Genomic DNA, 6,000 nt, shown 5'->3' on the forward strand with positions numbered 1-6,000 from the left:
GTATTTTAGAAAAGACAAACATAAATGATAATGGTCCCTTTTTTAATATTAATGTTTTTCATAATTGGAATTAATTTGGTGTAAGTCATAAATAAAGCTAATGTAAAGTCATATTCAGTCATTTATCCTACACTTTTTACACCATTTAATTTCTTTGTCAATTCGAAAACGATTGCCAACAACTTTTAATTTTTATATTTTTATCATTTAATTATAAATAATCAATTAAATGGAAGGTTTTACATATTTATTATTAAAATTAAATTTTTAAATAAATAAATAAACTTTAAACTCGTGCAACCTGCAATGATGGTGTGGCCTTCCATAGAGCTTTTTGGAGAAACGAGCCAAATGTAATTTGCTTAAATATCTATCGAGAGTATAAACCTTAACTAACTCGGATTGTCTCTATTTTATGACAAAAAGTTCACCCCTAATAGATATTGTCTTTTTTGGACTTTTCCTTCACGATAGAAATGGATTAAACTCGAACCATGGACGAAATTGAATGGTCGAACGAAGAACGGTTCGGTACAGTTGTGGGCTTTACTCAACAAAAGTAGCTGAAAAGAGTTAAAGATGAAGGAACACAAGTGGGTAGCAGATTTAAAGAACAAAAGGGTCAGAAAACACTGATATTCTAAACATCTTGAACATTAGCAGACATTGCCTCTTAAAGCTGCACCCTCTGCTCCCTAAACTTAACAAAATCATTACAATAATAACACAGAAACAGCAATGGAAGGGATTCAGTAATGGAACTTCGGTGTGTCGATCACGATACTGTTCGATCTCGACCGAGCAGGTGGGTGTTTCCTTAACGTTCCCACGAACAGTGTTTTCGTTTCGGGAAGCAAATTAGTAAGATTAAATAAGGGTAAAAGGTTGTTGTTCCATCCCTAAGTTTGCATCGAATGTGAACCGAAAAAAATGGACCTCCATTCGCTCTATCCCGAACAGGAAACCCGAGCTCCAACGCCATTGTTGGATTCTGCTACCGAGTATAAAGATTCATTCAGGCTGGCTTGTTTTTGAAGCCTGTGAATTTTATCTCTATTTACAGATTAACAGAGGCATGACATGACTTGTAAAGATATCTATAAGCTTCCTAAGATTATAAACAACTGATCTAAATGCATACTCTTCCCGTGGTTAGAATTCCGACTTCCATAACATGTTATCGAAACTGTCGTTGTCGGGTTTGTCGGGGTTTTCCAGTGCCGAAACTTTAGCTCGGTAGGCTGCTAAGGCAATTGCACTTCTTTCCCTTCCATCCTGAGGGAGCTCACTGACTTCACTGATGGAACATGATCTCAAGTCAGCTGGGGGAATGAAACAGTCCATCGACAGGCCCTGGATGTTGAACGCAACCTCTTCGATCGTCCAGGCTTCTTCCATCTTCGTTTTGGTATGACTCATGGCCATCTCGCCGAACCTGAAAAGGGTGACCACGGAGCGGCCAGCGTGCGCTATCATGATACCTTCAACGGGCCTGTAATCGTCAAGGAACGAATTGATTGTGGTTTCCCAATATACTGCATCGCCACCGTTGGACTGAATCCGGGTCAGATGAGAATCTTCCATGTACACCAGCAATCCTGTTTTCTGGCTGAAGTAGCCAAACAAGACATGTCGTATGATTTCGGCCGGTCCTTCGCTTCTCGACTTCAACGTTTGAGCGTCGGCACAGAGCTTGAGAATGAAGCAATCCTCACCATTCATTGTCTTCTCCCCAATGCATCTTGCATCAGCAAACATCCTGGCTATTGTTCTAGGATCAAGACCCTGCAAAGACACAAGACATCATCTCAGACAAAAGCCAATAGAGTTAACAAAACTCAACGTGCCGAAATCTTACCTGAAGCGCACGGCGTAGAGGTCGAACCGGTCCTTTCGCAGTGTGAGCCCCAAGCCACGGCGTGTGCCTCCAAACCAGTTTTCCATTGCAGCCAGCATGAACTTTACTACCTCCAACAGCAAGCTCAACATACCACATATCTGGATTCATCTGCCATAGCACAAAGCCACCCGGTTCGGCTTGGGTTGAGGGATTTCTGTTCTTCGTTACCTTTGTAGCAGTTTCAAACTCAGCAGCTACCATTCTAAGCTTCCCCATTGCATATGCATTTCTAATGGAGCTTTGAAGCTTCTCCCCACCAGAAGCTGCTGTGTATTGCTGCAATATGTACTGAGCTGATGAAGTTTCCTGAAAAATAAAGACAAACCCACTAAAGATCAAGAGATTTCTATGCTTTGATCCTAATTTTACATTCAATTCCTTATAGAAACAGAAGCAGATCCCAAGATTTGTTCAACTATTGTTCCAATATCCATACAAATCAAAGTTCAAAAGCTAAATTCATGATCCATTCATAGTGTTCATTGCTCAAGAACTCAAAACAGAGGAAAAGAAAAACAGAGGAAAAGCAGAGACTAACAATGGGGGTATCTTTTATACTGAGATGAGGCAGAGGATCGGAGGTGCTAACATGCATAGGAGCAAGAGGAGCACCCATAACGCCAACCAAAAGCCTCAAATCGGACCTCTTATTCGCCATGGAAGAAGCAATGGAAGGAGTTCGAGAGATTTGCCCTTTCATCCATTGCCCTAACCCTAAACTGATTCTCTTCGAATCGCCAATTTCGCCGCCGTCCGGATCAGGACCTTCAACCAACGGCGTAAGCGCCTCCCCCACCGGCCGAAAACTACCGGATCGATCAATCAACTGCTGCTGAGTCCCGCCATAGCCGCCGTAGTGATTCTTCTTTCTACGCATTAGATTAGAGAATGGCGAGGCAGTTCTGGCCGGGGTTTTGGCGCGAGAACGCGACGGCGAAAGGCCACGAATAACCTCCTCTTTCAGAACAGAGAAGAAGCTGGGTTTCTTCTCCATTAGAGAGAAGGGGAAGAAAATGAGAAGGAATTGGAAGAACCCAGAAGTTTAAAAGGGCAAATTGGATGAAGAAGATGAAACCCAGAAGAGTGAAGAAGAAATTGAAGAGGTTTAGAGTGTGTATGGCAATGGCGGTGCAGCAGCTTTCATAGGATGAGAGAGAAAGGAAAGTGAATTGTTTTCTCTCTCTTTATTTCCGCCATTGGAGCAAAGGAGTAGAAAGCCAATTACAAATACTACAAAGACTACAGACCAACTTTGACCATATTTCCATTCTTTTCTTCTTCAATTAAACAAAACAAAACAAAAAAAAAAATCATAAAATTTTAATAATCATATCCAAATTTTGATGTTTATCGAAAAATATTACTAATGGCGTCAAAACGGAGTTCTGGGAGAGCAATACAAGCGTCGTGCTGCTAGACAAAGCGGTGCAGTGCTACACCCTATATGGCGAGAGTCCAGTAGCCGAAAGCATCACTAGCTTACGCTCTGACCCGAATAGCAAGGGGCATGTGGAATTCTGTGTGAATGAGTAAGGACCATCTTGTAAGGCTAAGTCTCCTGACATGGAGAGTTTTAGATATTATATTTTAATTAGTTGAACTATGTTCAAATTGGAGTCCAGTAGCCGTAACATGGGGCATGTGGAATCCTGTGTGAATCAGCAAAGACCACCTTGTAAGCCTAAATCTCTTGATATTAAGAGTTTTAGATATTATATTTTTATTAGTTGAACTATGTTCAAATTGGTACTGGACGTATTAATTATGGCATTGAGAATTGAAGGACTGTACTCGACATGGTCGTAATAGTTTCGTGATCGAACTTGTAATTCGGCTCGGGAAAGTAGGAGGTGGAGAGAACGCGCTAGGGAGGAGAGTGGGGGTTTTTTGTGGAAAGGGAAAATGGAGTCCACCACCGATAGATGCCATATGAGTGGGCTACACAATGTACGGAACCGAACCCAAAGCCACTCCCATGTGACAGGACACTCTCCATCATTCATTCAAACCCTTTTAATTTTGTCTAATTATAATATAAATCCTTATTTAATTAACTAATTAATTCATTCCTCCCTTAAATTCATACCTTTTTCTTTCTTCAATAGATACGTTCTAAAATCGTAAGGCTGACGGCGATAAGTAATGGACCAAAATAAAGAATATCTGCTGGCAGTGGGCTTAAGTTGTTACAAATGATATCAGAGTCAGACAAGAGGTGGTATGCCAACGAGGACGCTGGCCTCTAAACGGGTGGATTGTGAGATCCCACGTCAATCCCACGTCAATTGGAGAGAGAGGAATAAAAGCATTTCTTATAACGGTGTGGAAACCTCTCCCTAATAGACACATTTAAAAATCGTGAGATTGAAGGTGATACGTAAGGGACCAAAACAGATAATATCTACTAGCTGTGAGATTGAAGGTGCACCTCCTTTTTTGGATAAGAACTTCAAAGTATATTAAAAAAAAATCTAAGAAGCACGTGAGTAATAACAAAGAGACAAGTAGGCAACATCATGGATATAAAACAGCTCTAATACCATTTTGAAACGACCCAGATCCACCGCTAGCAGATATTGTCCTCTTTGGGCTTTCCCTTTCAAACTTCTCCTCAAGGCTTTAAAACGCGTCTGGTAGGGGAAGGTTTCCACACCCTTATAAAGGGTGATTTGTTCTCCTCCCCAACCAATGTGGGACATCACAATGGGTGTGTGATGTTTAAACTGGAATAACATATTGTCCGTGATGGTTCGTAGTCATCAGCCTCACGGTTTTAAAACACGTCTACTAGAGAGAGATTTTCATTCTTATAAGGAATGTTTCGTTCTCCTCTCCAACCAACATGGGATATCACATAAACGAGCTGATTTTCGGTGGGTCGGCCAATATTTTGAATTATTAAACGAAAGAAACGAGATATAAAGGAATATATGAGTTTTTGTTGATGTGTATATATAATATATATAATATATATGATAAGCTCATATCAAAATCAAATAGCGTCACCATATCTATATGATAAGATTGTGTTTCTTTTATATATTGGCATCACATAGATTGAGACTCAATAATTCATTTGAATTTTCATTTATTTATTTATTTATTTATTTATTTGTATTATTATCATTATGATTCAAAATTATAATGTCTTTTTGAGTCTCAACATCCAAACAAAATATCTCACTCCTTCAATCTTTCCTTTTAATATAATATAATAAATATTTGGACAATTATGAGTAAATTGCTTTAAGCATCCAATTTATGTCCATTCTTCAAATTTTATTATTATTATTTTTAGTTATTTTTAAAATTTCTATCATAAAAAAATAAAATAAATAATATAATAATGATAATGAACTCACGAACAACAAAACATGATTTGAGTTGAGTTATTAACTTATTTAGGTTTAAATAATTAAAAATCTATTATATTTATTATAGTAATTATTTTTTTACACCTGTTGAAAAAAATATATAAAAATACAACTTTATTTTAATCGAATTTGATATAAAAATGTTTTTTTTTTTTAATTTTTATTTGTCACCATGCATGTGGGACAACTTTGTTTCTTTGTTTGGCTTGGTTTGACCAAATTAATTAATTAATTTATTTATTTTATTTTATTTTTGTGCATTTGGGCTTTGGGTGAGCTTGAGAGAGTGTGGTTTTAATTCCAACACTTGGAATTAAATATATCATTATTATAATAACAATTAGAAAATTTGACTTTAATTAACATTTAAAATTTTGACTATCAAATAATAATAATAATATAATAATAAAAGTTGCGGTTTCAAATGTTTGAAAAACTTCCGTTGTTCTTGGAGAATAGTGCAAAATCTTGACCGTCCATTTTATTTGTGATTGTCAAGCTCATCAATGGTTTTAACGATCAGAAATTTGAAACAGTGACGTTTTATATTATGCAAATTTCATTTTAATGTGGAAATATTATGAATTTATAAATGAAAGATAATATATTTTTTTATTGAATAAATAAGATATTTCAAATAATGAGCTGTAAATTTGTAATATTTATATCATGTTTTAAAGAAAAAAAATCAAAATAAACTTAATTATTTTTTTCTTTTTTCATTTT

The 6,000-nt window shown here is 37.0% G+C and overlaps 1 protein-coding gene across 1 annotated transcript; it reads right to left on the bottom strand.

The window, feature by feature from the left end:
- Positions 1 to 605: 605 nt before the first annotated feature.
- On the bottom strand, positions 606 to 3,120 carry LOC111782112. The gene is made up of 3 exons (XM_023662912.1): positions 2,439 to 3,120; positions 1,859 to 2,206; positions 606 to 1,785 (listed from the first exon to the last, which is right to left on the bottom strand). Exons 1-3 carry the CDS (start codon positions 2,892 to 2,894, stop codon positions 1,153 to 1,155), a joined length of 1,437 nt encoding a protein of 478 aa, XP_023518680.1. The 5' UTR covers positions 2,895 to 3,120; the 3' UTR covers positions 606 to 1,152.
- Between the last annotated feature and the right edge of the window lie 2,880 nt (positions 3,121 to 6,000).

The sequence above is a fragment of the Cucurbita pepo genome, chromosome LG01 (genome assembly GCF_002806865.2).
Source record: "Cucurbita pepo subsp. pepo cultivar mu-cu-16 chromosome LG01, ASM280686v2, whole genome shotgun sequence".
NCBI classification, from domain to species: Eukaryota; Viridiplantae; Streptophyta; class Magnoliopsida; order Cucurbitales; family Cucurbitaceae; genus Cucurbita; species Cucurbita pepo.

Excerpts from the sequence above, each read along its gene's own strand:
- LOC111782112 (XM_023662912.1), bottom strand. The coding sequence starts at position 2,894 with ATGGAGAAGAAACCCAGCTTCTTCTCTGTTCTGAAAGAGGAGGTTATT. Across the intron at positions 2,207-2,438 it reads GTATAAAAGATACCCCCATT|GAAACTTCATCAGCTCAGTA; the intron begins GTTAGTCTCTGC and ends TTTATTTTTCAG. Across the intron at positions 1,786-1,858 it reads CTCTACGCCGTGCGCTTCAG|GGTCTTGATCCTAGAACAAT; the intron begins GTAAGATTTCGG and ends GTGTCTTTGCAG.